At 33.6% G+C, this 17,872-nt stretch overlaps 2 protein-coding genes across 2 annotated transcripts; both read left to right on the forward strand.

Moving 5' to 3' along the window:
- Positions 1-178: 178 nt before the first annotated feature.
- Positions 179-4,548, forward strand: LOC148312647 (protein FAM185A). The gene has a single exon (XM_088276162.1). It carries the CDS (start codon positions 258-260, stop codon positions 1,401-1,403), a length of 1,146 nt encoding a protein of 381 aa, XP_088132288.1. The 5' UTR covers positions 179-257; the 3' UTR covers positions 1,404-4,548.
- Positions 4,549-6,011: 1,463 nt separating this feature from the next.
- On the forward strand, positions 6,012-8,416 carry LOC148312648 (uncharacterized). Its single transcript, XM_088275923.1, has one exon. The coding sequence runs from the start codon at positions 6,425-6,427 to the stop codon at positions 8,111-8,113; it is 1,689 nt and encodes a 562-aa protein (XP_088132049.1). The 5' UTR covers positions 6,012-6,424; the 3' UTR covers positions 8,114-8,416.
- Positions 8,417-17,872: the final 9,456 nt, after the last annotated feature.

Genomic DNA, 17,872 nt, shown 5'->3' on the forward strand with positions numbered 1-17,872 from the left:
TAAAAGATTGCGTGTGTTTAAAAGTCGAATGATAAAATAATAAAAGTAACAATATGATTTAAATAGGCATCAAATGTTTTCACATGAACAATTTTAGATTTTTTTTTGGTAAAATTTGTCCATGTTCATAAATTAAAAATAAAAGACGAAGATAAATGCCTGTTCGAAAAAGCGAATAATAATGGTGAACTGTCAGTTTTAATTAAATTATATTTTACGATAAATAAGTGCACCGTCTAATGTTATTATATTTTTAAATGACTTTTAGTGGTTATTTCAAAATGAAAATGTTATGTGTGAAGGGGTCAAGTTTAATAAAAAACATTTCCAACATTTTAAGGTTATGTCATGTCGGTACTGGAGATCAATTCAATACGCGAAATTTACATATATTGAAAACTTTTGATAAAACAGTAGATCCGTTTTCTAAAATTTATATCGAAACTCCCATGAATGTTAAAATACAACCTCTAGACTTCCAAAAACATCCAAACGGTGACAGATTGATATTGTCGCTTTTGAGTAGTAAAAAGGAAAGCTCATCGGAGTTTTCGATAAAGCAGTCTGCAAAGCGGGTAGACGTAGTTGGCAGTAAGAACGCTCCCAGTTCCGATGCAATATGCGTGATATACGCCCCGATTCGGGCGAGTTTTGATGTGCAAGCGACTGGGGGGTCTAGCATACTTATATCCGAAATGCATTCCGACGATTGCACTTTGAAGACAGCCTCCGGATCGGTGACTTTAAAAAACATACGAGGGAAAAATATTCAAGTACGGAGTGACGGAGGATCCATAGCCTGTCAAGGGACTGTACTGGCAGAAAATGTCGATATTCGCACGGATGCCAATGCTGCCGTAGCCTGCGAACATATCAGAGCGAACAATCTTAAAGTCGCCACCACTGGTGGGAACATATCTGTCGATTCGTGCTATTCCGATGAGTCTAATTTCTCCACAGTTCTCGGCAGCATGAAATTAGGGAATGTGCATCGACATTGTTCAGTCGAAATATTGAAACAAGGAGACCTGACAATGACCGGATTTGATGGAACAATTAACGCTATATTGAAGAGAGGGAACGTCAACTTGCAGGCGTCCAGGTTTGAAGATAAGAACAGTATATTTGTGCACGAGGCTGGAGCGGTTAGTGTCCAAATTCCGGAATCCTTCACCGACATGTGTTTGATAGAAGTTATCGCTAGTAAACTAAACATGGAGGAAGATATCTTGAAGCACGGTAAACTCTTAGAAGACCCGCTTCACCAAAAGTTCAGGTACGGTGTGGATCATTTAGAAGAGAAACTAAACGAACTCTATGTGGATTGCCGAAACGGATCCGTGGATATTAAGTTATCGTCGTGGAAAAAAATGTTACAGGATGGAGGTCTTAAAATTGAATAAGTCATTGTAATCCAAAGTCAATAGTGTTTAGAATTGTGCCGAAGAATAATTTTTTGAATGTAAACATTAACTAATTCCTAATGAAAACATATTTATACCTTTGTAAGTTATTTATCAATTATTCATTCACAGTATTCATAGTTCATTATATAAATATAATACCCCGATTATGAATGATGTAACTAAGTAAATGAAAATGTGAAAAAACGTTACATAAGAAATGATGTTCTCTACCAGAAGTTAGAAGGAAGAATCTTTGAATATAATGTTACTATATAGATGTCCGCCTCCGTAGTGTAATGGTCAGCATGCTCGGCTACCGTTCTGGAGGTCCCGGGTTCGATTCCCCGGGGGGTTTAATAAATATAAGTGATTTTTTCACTCTAATATTTATTCAATATTACACTGGACTGGTACCTGAAGTGGAGGGCTGATCACCTTTCCTTAATGTGTAATCGATCGAGATAACACTGCGTTTATATGAAGCAGTGCCCTATGCACCATTGGGGTGCGGTAAGGGTTTTATTATTATTAAATAGATATATTACTTGAATAATATAACTCTTCATACGAAATTATTTTTTATAGTGTTGATTATTAAGTACTGCAGTTATTCTGTTTCATTGTTAAGTCAATTTTATCTCTGTGAGGAGCATTGTACATATTTCAAAATATGTAGTTGTAAATTAATACATTACGATAAATAGAACAAAGAAGACGTTGAAAATAATTTTATTTTAAATTGTGTTAGTATTATGTACTTATGTTCTCTCATCAGTGTACATTATAATGTACTCGATAGGTACTTGTATATCAACAAATAACTCTACTCCATAGTAAATTTTACGGAAACATTTTCAAAATGCAATATATGCCGCTATTTTTTGTAAACTGACAAAATATGTTTTAATTTTTTTAAAATTTTGTTACATATGGTTAATAAATGAATAGTCACTCTAAATGAAAAACCAAAATGGTTTAAACGGATTTACTAGTTTGTAAATGTACAAAAACATTATTTTGAATCATTGTTTATAAATTGTCACGAGAAAGAAGGAATAAAGTTTCCTAGTTGTAGTTTAAACTATTTATCTTTATACACAAAAGTATCCATACACATACCGCTCACTCATTTCAACGTCATAAATTAAAAAACTTGATTTTTCAGTAGATCGATTTTATTCAGAATATAATAAAATGTATTAAAAATCAAATAAATCAAGCCATTTATTAAACTTTTTACTATTCAACAGATCTTTTTAGATAAAACCTTAATGTTTTCTCTCCATTTGAAAAATATTTAGTATATTTAAAACAATAATTAAACAATACCTTTTCTTCAAAATAAAAAAAACAACACTTTCTGCCCTGTAGTGGGTAAATATTAAGTTAAAAATATGCCGCTTTTGCTGGGATATAGTACATTTTCTGGACATTCCGAAAACATGCACAATTGGAAATTGACAATTTTTGATATATGACACGAAAGGAGTGAGCGATATGTAATGCAAATACAGAATTTGTTCCAATCTGCACCTACTTCAATTTTTATTTCACATATTTATTCAGAGATGTCTCTGTATTTGCCAGTTACCTCAGTAAATTATCTTTTATTTATCTCTCAGTAAGTGGAAAGATGTTTATTTTTATTGTATAATTTTATTGAAAATGACATCCAGTATTGATTGCAAGAAATATGTGTCAACAGAGAATTTGCAGCAAAATAAAAATATTCTATGATATTTGCATATGCTATCGGATGAATAAAATTAAAACATGGTATTATTTTCCGTCTCCGCAGTATAGTGGTTGGTGTGTTTGGTTATCTGGAGGGCCCGGGGGGTTGATTCCCAGGGGGCTCAAAATAAATATATTTTTCTCCTTTATATTTATTTAATATTGGACTGGCACGTGGAGCGTAAGACTGATCACCTTGCCTTCATGTAATGAACGATCAACTTAACGTTGCATCAATTTATCTATGCACCATTGAGTGTGGATAAGTGCAAATCGGTAAAAAATTATATTTATTATTTAACCAATTAGGGTTTTTCATATATTGACGGGCAATTGGTGCAAAATGGAACTTTTAGTTTCATTAGTGCAAAAGTGCTAATATCATCACAATGGAATTCCATCAAGAAATATTGTTAATTTTTTATTTTTATTTAGTATGATGCTTTACGTTCCTTTGGTTCTAATTATACTATTGGAAATTCTATTATTTCCAATTATACCATTGGAAATAGTTTAAAGAGAACTTTTAATATACTTGATCATATATTTACTAGATTGGGCTTAAAATAAACCTCCAAAAAATATTTATAAATGTATGATTATTAATAAATAATTAATTTCAATAAGTTCTTTGTGCTGCAAAGTCCTGTTGTAGTATTAATATTGTTACCTGAATGCAGAACTATCGTAAGCCGCATAAAAGAAAATTTTATCTTGATATATGTATTGTGTTTTTTATGCAACTGATTCTGCATTGCAAAAAGTTCTTAACGTAAACATATATCTATTCAAATACAATGAATCCAAATAGTCAATAGGAAATAATACTAAGTGATAGAACTCACTTTTAAAAGAAAAATCGCCTCCCCTGTAATTTTTCTTAGGGTGAAGATTGACCGGAGCATTTCGTCGTAACGTAACATGTTACGATGCGAGCATTCAGGCAGTCAGTACAGTGAGCCGAGCGCTCCATCCATAGTTTCGGATGCTCGCCGCGAGCGATGTTACGACGTTATGTTACGATGAAATGCTCCAGTCAGTCTCCACCTTTATATGCAATTAGCGTAGTTTCGTATTCAGGTGACTATTTGATGGTCAGAGAATTTAGGGGCTGATAATGTTACTATCCAGACTGAAAACCTCATGTGTATATAAAACTTTGTTGTCTCTAGTATTTATTGAATTATTTTTAACATGTGTATATGTATATTTGATTGTTATTTATATGTGTATAAGTATATAGGAAGTAGTTTGTGACGAGTATTAACCTGTTTTGAGATGCTTCATTTACGTTGAGACTGATAAAATGCAACTTTTATTTGTTTGAGTCAATAGGAGTTAAGCTGCTAACATGTACAAATGCTTATCTGAGTAGAAAATATTCTGATGAATAATAAAGTAGGTGATCTAAAAAATTACGACTTTTATTTATTGTTTTAACTCAATTAACATTATGTTAGTCCGCCTCCGTGGTGTATTGGTCAGCGTGTTTAGCTACCGTGCCGGAGGTCCCGGATTCGATTCCCAGGGGGGTGAAAATAAATATTACTGATTTTACACTCTAATATTTATTTAATTTTACCTTGGACTGGTTCCTGAAGCGCAAGAGTGATCACCTTGCCTTCATGTAAGTAATGATCAATATAACAATGCGTCAATTCGATGCAGTGCCCTATGCACCATTGGGTGCGGAGAAGGGTTATAAGTAAGTAAGTTATGTTAGTAAGTATACATACTCGTAAATCAATGATTTTTAAACATTATATTTAAGTTCTATGTAAAAATGTTGGGTCAAAATAATCTATCAATTGTCGTAGACACTCGGCTTCTTTCGAATCATCCTTCGTCTTAGGTGGCTATTTTTGTTCACACACATCGCTCACTCCTTTCAACAACGTCACATATCAAAAAACTTGATTTTTCAGGAGATCGTTTTTAAAGTTTAAAAGTATAATAAAATGTATTAAAAATAAATATCAAGCCACTTATTAAATTTTTTACTGTGCAACAGATCTTTTTAGGTAAAACCTGATTTTTTTCTCCATTTGAAAAATATTTAGTATATTAAAAAAAAAAAATTAAAATACCTTTTCTTCAAAATGCAAAAACAACACTTTCTGTCCTGTAGCGGGTAAATATTAAGTTTAAAATATGCCGCTTTTGCTGGGGTATAGTAAATTTTTCGGGCATTCCGAAAACATGCACAACTGGAAATTGTCGATTGTTGATATATGACGTTATTGAAAGGATTGAGCGATATCTTGGGACATTTTAAATTTGTTTTTATCGCAATATGGAAGCTACAAAATTTAATCGCTTTATTATTGTAACCAAATATAAATGTTTTTAATTAATGTATTACTTAGTAAATACCACTTTTTTCTTAAAATCTACTGTGATACGTGTTTCGATGCGTTCCGCATCATTTTCAAACACCGTAAAATGGATAGGTTTTACCACAAAGTGCCTGCCAAATCAATTAATGAAATATAAATGATGGAATGTTTCCAAATCTAGAAAAAATATAAACAAACAACCAAATTTAATGATAGTGGTTTTGTATCAATGAGGGGAGGAGATGTAATGAAGCTTAGCTGCCAGATTCAGGTCATTCGGGGTTTTCTTAAGTGTACCTTGCCTGTCAGTGAGCTCATATCCTCATTAGGTCGTTGTACTCTCAAGTGGATGCTTAAAGTTCGCTCATGTTATGCTTAATAGTAAATATTTTCTCGTTCATAGTTCACCAGACGCCGGCGCACAATTACAGATAAATGTCGATTACAATATTTTTTAATGTTCCGACCTTATCAAATCGTTATCAAAGCCGATTGGAGGGCCGCGGCCGGTTCGACGCGTCCGACTTGACGCTCTATTTTGAACCTTCGCGGCGAATAGGCACATTTTGAAATGGTACTTGAAATATTAAAGCGCACAAAATACATAGTCCGGTTTGTAATCAGTTATCGCGACACCTATTTCAGCGCGTGTAATGAATAGCGCTCAGTAATCAGTCCCCGGCGCATCTCTGTTTTTCAGTAGCTGCGAGTGGCGGGAGATTATCTGCAGGTCAGAGTACATCGTTTTCCCCGCAAACGAGATGGTACTTAAACGAAACGCAAGTCGTCCGTCGATTAGTTTGCCTTCCGCGCTCCAGCAAGAATGTGTGCTCAAAGTAGATTATAATTTGATTGGTGTGTCCAACCGAATAAACAGTTACCTAAATTAATCAACGAGTGAATTAAAATTTTTTCGAGCTGTCTCTGGTCAAGAAAAATATTCCGAAGATGCCGGGAAGCGCCACCGACAACTTCCATCGCTTCCTGCGTTCGCAGAGCGACTTGTCCGGCTCCTACTGCGTCCGCTCCCCCAAGGTGGGCAGCGTCTGCAACAGCCCTCTGCACTCTCCCCTGTCGCCGTCTTCGCCCATCTTTATATCGCCTAAATCGTCCGCTCCGATATCGACCCTGAGGCGCAGTTTCTCCAGTACGTTTTCTCTCATTCCCGAAGAAGAATCATCCACGATCGAAGAAACGGAATATAACAAAGAAAGCTTAATTTATAGAATCGTAACTTGGTATCCTTTCTTTTTACTGAGCTTGGCGCAAACGACAATTTCTACAGTTTTCCATCCCTCCTGGGGGCAGATGCTCGTCGTCCTTCCGACCTTGTGGATTTCTGCTTGTTTGTGGATTTTTTGGAAATCGATTCAATGCCCGCTTAGCCTGCTGAAGTGGTTCCTGACAGTGCTGTATAGTACATCTTCCGAGAGAAACAGGAGGAAAAGGACTGTTCTTATCAGCGGTGGAAGCAGCGTCCAGACCCTCCACCTCGCTAGAAACTTTTATTGTTCCGGAGCTAGAGTGATAGTTGTGGAAGTCGAGGGCTTATTTGGATTGGCGAAGTTTTCCACGGCCGTTGACAAATTTTACACCATCGCGAAGCCGAATGCGGAAAGTCCGCAATGCTATATAAGGGCGCTTTGTGAAATAGTCGAAATGGAAAATGTGAATTATTACGTGCCGGTTAGTGCCACTAATTCGGCTTATTACGACGCGATCGCCAAGCCTCACATGGAAGTTCTGGGCTGCTCTTGCTTCATCCCTGGCAATAAAGAAGTAACCGTACTAGACGACATCGCGGAAGTTCTGCAACGCTGTCAAGCGATGGGGAAACCGACTCCGCTTTACACGGTCGTCACGTCGAAGGACGACGTCGGGAAGTGGTACGAAAACGCGGACATCCCGCGCGATCAAAAGTTTTTCATGGCCAGTTCGGGAACGATGGGGATTCAAGAACGAGTAAAATTCATCATGCCAAAACACAAAAAAGATTTTCGTCTCAATCAAGAAATAAGCGAAGAAAAGCCTTGGGTGATCGTACAAGACATGCCGGGTGACCATTTCCTCACCTGTACTACCGTTAAAGATTCTCAAGTTATCGCGAACGTCACATGTAAAATCGACCAAAAGAGTAAAAGCTTAGTTCACGAGGAAAATAAGGAAATCGACGCTTGGCTGAAACAATTTTTCGCTAAACTCGGCGTCCAAAAACCTGTAACGGGCCACGTGAGCTTCCGGTTCGTGAAGGATACGAACACCGGCATAGTGCTACCTCTCGGAGGCAAGGTGGGCGTCTCGCTGCCCTACATCTGCCACACGTCCGTCCACCCCAGACTGCTCTGGCGGCCCTGCCCGCACTTCAGCCGGCAGCGCTCGGGCCCCCTGGTGGCCCCCGCGGGGCGCTACTGGATGCCCGAGGCCGTGCTCAGCTCGCTGCGCCACCCCGGCCTGGAGGCGGTGGGGAAGCTCATAGGGACCGTGCTGGACAAGCGGGAGGCGCTCTTCCTGTACTGGGACCCGCTGCCGTACTGCGCCTACTACCACTTGCAGCTGCCCTTCGCGACGATAGGGAGCTACGTGCAGAAGGGCGAGGTGCCGCCCAACGGGCCGGGGAAGAGCGCCGGAGTTCGCTGAAGGCCCGGGACGCCCTTTCGGGAGAGAGAGTGTAGACTAACCCCCCAGTCCTGACGCCTGACGCCTGACGCCCGACGCAGGATGCTGGACCCCGCGCCGAGAGCGCCGCAGACTCGAAACGCTGCACAAGTGGAATCATGACAATTATGTAGATCTGTATTACGATTAATTACATACTTGATAAGATACGTCTACTTAAATTAAATTAAATTATTTTAAGGTTAGAAGTACAAATTATGTATTTATGTTTATATTTAAGATTATTTTTTTTAGCGATATGAATAAAACAAGCTTGTCAAAATTCGTTTGTCTTCTGATTTATTTCATATTATCTAGGTCATACTTTATCTGCGAAATCCTTGTTTGATATATTTGGAAACTGTTTTGTCTTGTATGTCACATCACAACCCAATAAATCAGTATCGCACACATTCAAAATTATATAAATATTGCGTAATAACAAAACATTGCTAGAAAAAAAAACTTAAAACTAATACGAAATAATTAAAAAAGAATCACAATGAATACCAATAGAAAAGTGATTACGCACTGCACATTAACAAGTTTTTTTACTGCACCATTTCAGCACAATATGTACATTTTTCTTTCTTTGGCATTCGCCTCCCAAATAATTGATTATTGTAAATTTAAAAGTGCAACTATGTATACGATGAAATAAATAAGTAAAAAATAAAAACATAAGAATGATCGTATTTTCATTAATAATTTCCTAATTGACTAGAAATACATACTTTTCAATATATATATATATATATATATATATATATATATATATATATATATATATATATATATATATATATATATATATATATATATATATATATATATATATATATATATATATATATATATATATATATATATATATATATATAAATATAAGGGATTATTTAACTTTATATTATAATAAATATTTATTCAATGCTACCCTGGACTGGTACCTGAAGCGGAAGGCTGATCACCTTTCCTTCGTGTGTTAACGATCAAGATAACACTGCGTTAATATGATGCAGTGCCCTATGCACCATTGGGGTGCGGACAAGGGTTCGAAAAAAAAAAATTAATCTTTTTAAATGTAGCATAAACTAATAAAACGATATCTAATTATAATTATTGGTTCATTTATGTGTTGGTTTCTTGCTGAAATAATAAACTCTTTGCTTATGCCAACAAGTGAATGATAAAACAAACTTCTCTGAATAATTGATGATAGGTGAAATATTATCCGCAATCCGTGACCTACGACCGTTCGACCTCTAAATAATCAAATGCAGAAAATATATTTATTGTTAAGTACGTGCGTTACAGAAATTTACCGCATTTATTCACATTTATCTCCAAAAAAACAAAATATAATGATAATTTAAGCGAGAGAAGCGTGGCAACTGTGAATGTAACAACTTAAGGCCCAGTATTCGACAAGTCGCAACTAAATTTTCTCTAAACCCAAGTAACATTTTACGCAATTGATTTTTTTCCTAAAATATAGTTTTTCATTGAAAAAAATAAGTTTTTCTTCTAAATAATCATAGGATTTTGAAAAGAAAAGAGTTTTTGAAAGGTAAAAAGGAGTTAAAAAAAAACATTTGTTTTTCTTTATAGGTACTTACGTATATTCTAAATAAATCCAATATTCATTGTTTAAAAAAATCAGGCGTGGAAAGACGTGTTACCTTTTCGGCGGTTGGCCGGCGAATGAGTTCTGTCTTTGCGAATATCCCCTTAAAGTAAAACCGAAGAAAATTCTGATGGATTAAAAAAAATATATATGACACCGATTCTCAGCGGGTCAGTTTTTTTTACTCTATTAGTAGTGTGGTTGTCACTAATGAGTAGAATTGGTGAATTTTACACGTATGTAAAGTGATCATTTAAACCAGCCTATGACGGTCGTCAGCCCCGTAAATGCCCAGACTACCATATTCTTCTTCATCTTTGATGAGATGTCAAAAAATAATATGAAAAATAACTGTTTTTTAGAAAATAACCCTGTATGTATTTCAAAGTAAGAAAAACCTATATAAAAACTAACTAACTAACCATCACGCCGCTTCTCCGCAGGGGTAGGCAGAGAGAATAGAACGCCACACCACTCTGTCTTTGCAAACATTCTTCCACGTTTATGCATCTATATAAAAGTCATAGTTAATAACATCATAAATAAAAGTCATTGTTAGTAACATAATGTCTCACATAGACGAAGCAATTGATAGGAAAAGAGAATGGAAGTTTTTAGGCATTTGAAGAGCTTACGACCTGCATCGACCGGGTTAAGGGATACACTTTATGCACTTGTATAATGCATGACCGACTGATTATTTAATTATTATTATTTTTATTGCATGTTGAGGGTTTTAAGGCCCTAAATATGTTAAATAGTAACTTAATTTTCTTAAAACCCAGGTAATATTTGACGTAATTATTCTAAAAAACAAAAAACTAATATATGTGTGTGTATATATATATATATATATATATATATATATATATATATATATATGTGTGTATATATATATATATATATATATATATATATATATATATATATATATATATATATATATATATATATATATAAATGTTTTTTTTTTTAAATCGGGGGAGAAATGACGTGCGGCTCTAAGCGCACGCTTAATGAATTCTATTTCTGCGAGTAAGGCCTCAGCCTGCATTTGTCCGCCTCTGTAGTGTAATGGTCAGCACACTCGGCAACCGTTCTGGAGGTCCCGGGTTCGATTCCCAGGGGGGGTCAAATAAATATAAATGATTTTTTCACTTTAATATTTATTCAATTCAATTACCCTGGACTGGTACCTGAAACGGAGGGCTGATAATCTTTCCTTTGTGTGTTAACGATCAAAAAAACACTGCGTTTATATAATGCAGTGCCCTATGCACCATTGAGGTGCGGATAAGGGTTTGAATGAATGAAGGCCTGAATTCAAAGTACATATTTAAATACTTTCAAATGAATTTTCATCCATCCCGGAAAAGCCCGGGATGGGAATTCGTTACGACAGAACCTCCGGGATCGTATTCCATAGTTCTTACATAAATTTGGGCCTATTCAAAATATTGTTAATATTACTTATATCGCCCAACCTTTAGACTCATCACAATAATAATTAACAGTAATTTATAACTTATCTTATGATTCCGGTAAACAAAAACTAACTTAAACCAGTTTTCCAGACGGTGGTTTTTGATCTGTATCAAAGATATATGTAGCATGATTTCTCGTTATCAAATTAATACGGAATTTCGAGAATCACCTCCAAGGTAAATGGATTATAAAAGACATACTTTTTAGGATATGTGACGATATTGTACTTGACATACATAATTTTAGTTGAAAATTGGCATTAATATAATAATCTATCCGCTATCAGATACAGATACAATATCACTACGCCGTTTCATCGCAGGGGTAGGCAGAGAGCATGGAACGCCACACTCTTCTGTCCTGACATACACTTCTAGCTTCCTTCACATCCATACATCTGGTCATACATGCCCTCAGATTACGTAGACTTTTGATACCACCAGATTTTAGGTTCTGATTGATCTGGTCGTGCTCACATTCGCCAAATATACTTTCTTATCGTTATCCATTCGCTCCATATGTCCATACTACTTTGAATAAATTTTCCTAATGTTTCCAATTATTTCTATTTCAGCCTTGCATTCCTTTCTGATATCTTCGTATTTAATTCTGTCATACATTGATTTTTCCACACATTCGTCTGAGGGAACGCGTTACAAATAAATGATCTTGCTAATTTCCGACATTCTTGGTATAAATGTTTGTCAATTTTTTATTTCTACACGTATTAAACAATAGTATTATAAATTGATTTGTGTGTATCATATGTATTTAAAGTTAACATACATAAATAAATCCTTAATTAATTACGGAAAAGTCTTTTGAAGAAAAATTGTGTTGGAATAAATCTCTAAATTACATTTATTTCACTTTTAGAAGTTTTTAAAATTAAATACAGATGACGTGCATGTTGCTCACTCCTTTCAAGAACGTCATATATCAAAAATCGACAATTTTCAGTTGTGCATGTTTTTAGAATGCCCAGAAAATGTACTATATCCCAGCAAAAGCGGCATATTTTAAACTTAATATTTACCCGCTACAGGGCAGAAAGTGTTGTTTTTGGATTTTGAAGAAAAGGTATTGTTTAATTATTTTTTCAAATAAACTTGATATTTTTCAAATGGAGAAAACACATTCAGGTTTTACCTAAAAAGATCTGATGCACAGTAAAAAGTGCAATAAGTGGCTTGATATTTATTGTTTAAAACATTCTATTATATATTTAAACTTTAAAAACGATCTCCTGAAAAATCCAGTTTTTTTATTTATGACGTTCTTGAAAGGAGTGAGCGATGTATGAACTCGACGTGAAGGAACATTACTTTTGTAGTGAGGGGGAATGGTAGGTATATTAATTAAGCAAATCTATATATTTATACTGTTTAAATATATTAATTATCATTATTGAAAAAGCCAGTTTTTTTTAATAACAAAAAAGGTCCCGGAACTCACTTCATGTCAAGCTTTTTACTTTAACAAATTACATATATTCAAATATCATTTGAATAAAATTTAAAGCTTTTTTTCTCATCATTTTGACGAATTTTATAAATAAAGATTGTTATAGCGAAGGAGCAAATATTGTTTAACTTATTGAATTTGAAAATAAAAAAAAATCCGTGAAAATAGGTACCGGAACGCTTTTCCACCGCGTTACATGGAAAAAAGCCCTGCAAATAACTAAGTATATATAATAATTCAAATATATTAACGATAAATGAATACAGTAAAGCCTCTTTACAACGGACTGATTGGAGGGAAGGGGTGTCCGTTAAAGCAGAAAATCCGTTACATAAAAATAGGTTTAAAACAAATGAAAATAACTAAAATAGGTAATACAAAATACTAACAAAATTCTATTTATTATCTTCGGACACTTGTCGTGAAATGACGTTGCTGTTTGATATCGACGCGCTTGCTTTCGATAATCCTGCTTTGAAAAAGGAATCGAGTGTGGTTTGCACTTTTGAAGTTTTGGGGCATAATTTATGATTATCGTGGCCGCTAAAAATTGTTAACATGCGGCGACACTTGAATTTAAGCATATTTAATATTAACAGGACGTTTTTAATTTTTTTAACTTGTGAAAGGATTTTTGTCCATTCATAAGTTCGTTACATAGAGGTCCGTTGTATCGAGGATTTACTGTACTATGAGATTGATAAACATTAAAACAATATCTAGAATCGTAGGTTTGTAGATGATAATGTTAATACTTTCAATATAAATTTCTTTCAAATTGTGCAATCTGTTTGGGAAATCGTTTTAGATAATATTTTAAAAATTCCAAGTCTCTAATAGTCAGATGTCACGAATGTTTCTGTTCCTTAATACGTTTTGTGAAACATGTTTCTTGGGTAATTTCCATACAAAATTCTCCTTTAATGGATAAGAAAATTCCTTGAAATTCGCCTGAAAAAGCTTTTATTTCTTTGAATTAGGTATATATCCTTACTATTTATGTTAAACGAGTTCTTCAAAAAATATGTATTCGAGTAACATACGTCAAAAGGTTATTTCTATTACAGTAAAACCTCGATATAACGTACCTCCATTTAACGAATTTCGGATATAACAGACAAAAATCCGGTCAAATTATTGACTTTTCGTAACATGTGGTTCAACTTTATTCTACCCATTTTCGTAATTTTAAAGAGTTGATTAAAAAATTAAACAGCAAACTTCAAAAGTGCAAACAAAACTTGATTCCTTTTTCAAAGCAGGATTACCGAAAGCAACCGCATCGATATCAAACAGCAACGCCACTTCACGACGAGTGTCCGAAGACAATAAATATAATTTTGTTTATAATTTGAACTGTTTATTTATATTTAAATACAGTATTGATTAATGTTTTCAAAAAAAAATTCTTTGATTTATTTTTTTATTTTTATTTATTTTTTATTCATTTGATATATTTACATTTTTATTTATAACATAATACATTTGAATCATTCATACATATGGAGAACTTTTATATTTCGATTCGCTGTGCCTCTCCATAAAAGAGACTGTGCTCTTGTGCTTGGAGAGGGACTTACACTCGTGGTTTAATGTTATAAAATAAAAGATATAAAAGTATTTTTTTGTATATTTTTAAACCTGTTTTTATATAACGGACTTTAGACTTTAAAGGACACCCCTTCCCCTCAATTAACCGTTATATCTAGGTTTTACTGTGTTTTACTTTTGAAGTTTTGAAATAATTGTTTTTATTTATTATTATAGAAAATTTCAAACAAAATTAATATTTACAAAATTTCAAGTCCCAAACATAGAAATCATTTAAAAAACCGCAATTTTTCAATTCCTAAAGGGTGACAAATATTTGAATAAAAAAAAGTTTATCTTCGAGATTCTTATATGATTTTTCAACTCCAAAATGTAATACTAAACAATTTCAACAAAACTTCAAATATTTGGGAATTAAATATTTCAATAAACTCGCTAAAGAAATTAAAAAAATAGAAGATTTAAAAATTCTTAAGAAAAAAATTAATGCTCATTACATATAAAAAAGATTATTATACCATAATATATTGAGTGTAACTCCCTCTCCAAGCACAAGAGCTCAGTCTCTTTTTTGGAGATGCACAGCGAATCTAAAACTTTAAGTTTTCCATATGTATAAATGATTAGAAATTGTATTAGGTTGTACTTAAAAATGTAACTATATTAAATAAATATTTATTTTTATTTTTATTTTAAATCCGAGTTTCATGCAGTGACGTCTACCATTTCTATCCTGCACGAATGTTTGCACTGCATGTAGAAATTAACCTAAATTTCAGTCGGAAGACTTCGTCATTTTCTTTCCGCTGTATTGTTTTAGATTTAAGGACAAAAATGCACGCATTCAGGTGAATTGTCCCAAGTTTCCCTGGCCAACTGTGACGGAGGCGAGTGGTGACCTGATTGGGGTTGGGGAGAGTCGTGTGTTTGGGTGGTGCCAGCCTGTGCTGGCCACGCGACTCTGGAAACCTCCCCTCTTAAAGGCTGTTGCACACAAAGACGGATTTTTGCTTGAAATACCCAATTAAATAATAAGATTGATAAAATTTGCCTTGGAAATTTTTGGTCATTTAAATTAACAGATAATTTTTTAAATTGAGAATCTAGTAATTTTGGCATTATCAAAAATTAAAACAATATTTTTTCCTCATATTAATATATTCATTATCACCTATTAGTATAGTTTTATTAAGAAATATCACAAAAATGGAGTTCTGTTGAGTTAATTGACTTAGGATTCGTAATTTTTTAAAATTAAAACAAGATTTATAATTTTTTTATTGATTTCTTTGTGACAGCTGTTTCGCCGTACAAGGGCATTAATAAGGCTCAGTAATCAATAAATCGCAACTAAATTTTCTGTAAACCCAGTTAACATTTGGCGTGATTTAATTTTTTGCTCAATATATTCTTTTTTGTATTGAAAAAAAGAATAATCGAAAAACATATTTTCAAGACGTTGTGGGATATTACAAAGTGAATTAAGCTATTGTAATTATTGTTTTTTTTAAAACTTTTTTATTGTTTTTTTTTCAATAAATAATATTTTAAGGTGTTTTGTATTATTTTGTTTCGGATTACAAATAAAACTAAATTATTATTGTAAGTATCTTATTTCATATAAAATGTTGGTATTTATGATGGGTAAGGGTATTTCTATATTATTTATATGTAATTAAATTATACAATAAAGAATATATTATTATTTTTTTTATTATTGACATGTCGTCGAAAGAAGAAAAAACTGATACTTATATTATTTGTGTGGAGCGGACATTATATTAGTATAACATTTGTGTAAATATTTCTCTTACTGTCCTCGATTCGTGAAGACTTTGTATCCGATTAACCATTCCGAAAGCTATCAAATTTATAGCATTATTTGAATACGCAAAATGGCGTATACCTGCCAAATAAATTACTCAAATCCTGCGGCTCCACCGCAATATTAAATGACTTACAATTTTTATAACTGATACTGCTCATTCCTTAGACGCACGATTTTTATTCCGCTACAAATTTAATAACCGATTCCCGTTCTGTAAATATTCACTTACTAACCGTACGATTTCAACTCTTTCATATATGTTTTTATTTTGATTCTATTGAGACAATAAAATCTAATATGCTGGTATTTCATCCATAATCTTCTTCTTATTCTTTAGCCTTCTGTCCTTTACTCCTTTATGTAGGCCCTTTCCGTATCGTTAATTGTTTTTGGTGTAGTAACAGACCGTAAGCAGTAGCTTGCAGCCAATTTCTACCGGTTGGAATCATACATGATAAAAAAAATGAAGGATATTGGTACCATAAACCAAGCTAGGACACAAAATGCCGAATTCTTCACTTAGTCCGTCTTCTCCTGAGTTTTACATGGTTTCTACCCAGCAATGAGCAAATGTCGAGAAGTTCCTGATAGATAGATATCCCTCTAGATCCACACTAGATATCCCTCCTGTTCCCAACATAGATTTAAATACAACATTTTTTTAGTTAAAAGAAACAAAAATCTACTTAATTATATAAAAATAGATAAATAAATAACCCTTGTACACAATAAGCAAGGTAAATAATAAATGCAATTCCCATCTAAAAAAATAAATAATTTCTACCCCCGACAGCGTGATATCGTCGGACCATCTTCGAGGTCTCCCGACGCCTCTTTTATTCTTTCAAGGTTTCCATCTCAAAATTGTAGGGGTCTACCTTGTGGAGTTCTGTCTTTCAACATGTCCCGCCCACTTGAGTCTTGCTACGCGATCCATGATATCCGCTATTCTGGTTCTGTTCCTAATTTTTTTATTTTATCTTTATTGGGCTATCAGGATTACAAATGAAATTCCTTGTTTATTCGTTTAAAGATATAGCCTGGATCGATTATAAAAATATTATGTACATAGTTAAGTCGATATGTCAGTAGGTGTCCATAGATTTGTTTTGCTTTGCAGACCTGTTTTCTTTCCGAGTACATTGAGAAAACGCACCCCAAAGGCCTTTGTGTGTTTGACACCAAATTAATTATTCTAGAAGCCTTCACCTATTTTGTTGTATCGGAATCCTTAGTACATCAACCATGACTTTCAATTTAATCAGAATTTTTCTTCTACGCGTGTGAAAAATGGATGTAGCCAAGTGAACATCAGTAGCGAAATAGATTTCGGCTGAATAACACTTTTAAAAATGCAAAACCTTATTCAGAGTTTGTCTATTAGTCCTAAAGTGTTGCAAGGAATTATAAATTGCAGTTTAATTAGAGCCACAGTACATCGCGTGACTTAATTTCATTTTTTACTTTGAATTGAATGAAATTGAACTTGAACAAACGAGTTAATTGACATTAATGTGACGTGCTTTGTAATCGAAGTTTTATAAAAAAATCAGTGCATTTATTTTAAACATCCCTAATTATTATTATTTTAAAGTTAGGGCTGTTGCGTTCAATTAAATCAAATTAGTGTATTTTATAACAACGTTTAATAATCTCTGTTTTTAAATACTAACATCCGTTGATATTGTGTTCTAGCGTAATTAATATCTTTAATTCTGAAGTCAATATTTCTTATTTTACTTGAATTCAATGAAATTGAATTCGAAAAAACAAATGTATTGAAATTAAT

This window comes from Brachycentrus maculatus, unplaced genomic scaffold (assembly GCF_059751285.1).
Source record: "Brachycentrus maculatus isolate JH-2025_06_01 unplaced genomic scaffold, ASM5975128v1 h1tg000037l, whole genome shotgun sequence".
In the NCBI taxonomy this organism is placed as follows: domain Eukaryota; kingdom Metazoa; phylum Arthropoda; class Insecta; order Trichoptera; family Brachycentridae; genus Brachycentrus; species Brachycentrus maculatus.